This window comes from Mastomys coucha, unplaced genomic scaffold, assembly GCF_008632895.1.
Source record: "Mastomys coucha isolate ucsf_1 unplaced genomic scaffold, UCSF_Mcou_1 pScaffold7, whole genome shotgun sequence".
Taxonomy (NCBI): Eukaryota; Metazoa; Chordata; class Mammalia; order Rodentia; family Muridae; genus Mastomys; species Mastomys coucha.
The window spans coordinates 13771172-13771848 of record NW_022196913.1 but is presented as its reverse complement, the minus strand read 5'-3'; the positions used below and the strand labels follow the sequence as shown (position 1 = coordinate 13771848).

The window sequence follows — 677 nt, the reverse complement described above, 5'->3', positions numbered from 1 at the left end:
AAAAAAAAAAAAAATGATGCTGAGGAGATGGCTCAGCAGTATGTACCAGAAGATCCAGATTCAGTTCCCAGCACCTGTGTGGGGTCCAACACCCTCTTTTCTGCTGTCCTTGGGCACCAGGCATACAGATGGTGCACATAAATGTTGGCAAAATGCTTATACATATAAAACAAATCTAAAAAAGTATTTTAAAAAAAGTGTGAAATAAAAATTTAGCTGGGTTTGGAATGTGTGCCAATAATCCCAGCATTTAAGAGGCAAACCAAGCATATTGTTGGTTGGCCAGTAAGAGCTGGGCAGCAAGGCACTGTCTCAAAAACCAGGACAATAAAAATGCACATTATATTCCTTATTGAAGGACTAATTCCATAAGTCAGGAAGTTAGAAAACACAGATCATGCACTACTGTAATCCCAGCAACTGGGAGGCAGAGGCAGGAGGATCAAGAACTCAAGGCAAGCTTGGGCTACATGGTTAAATTCTACCTCAAAACAAAGTTATTGGCCTGGAACATAAGGAAGAGCGCTCACCAAGAATGTACAAAACTCTGGGACCCACTAGAAACACTGCTGAAAATTTCTTTCTGGTAATTAACCAGTGTCTTAACATGCTTACATTTAGGCTGTAGGCTGTCTAATAAGAAGAAGAGCAAGTACCTCTTCCAAGGGAATTCCCAA

At 40.6% G+C, this 677-nt stretch overlaps 1 protein-coding gene across 1 annotated transcript in view; it reads right to left on the bottom strand.

Moving 5' to 3' along the window:
* Positions 1-677, bottom strand: part of LOC116082245 (isopentenyl-diphosphate Delta-isomerase 1) — a 5458-nt gene that overhangs the window by 1973 nt on the left and 2808 nt on the right. The window contains exon 4 of the mRNA XM_031359110.1: positions 657-677. This exon is cut by the window's right edge and continues 113 nt beyond it. Within this exon, the coding sequence (XP_031214970.1) occupies positions 657-677 (21 nt within the window). The remainder of the gene's footprint in view (positions 1-656) is intronic.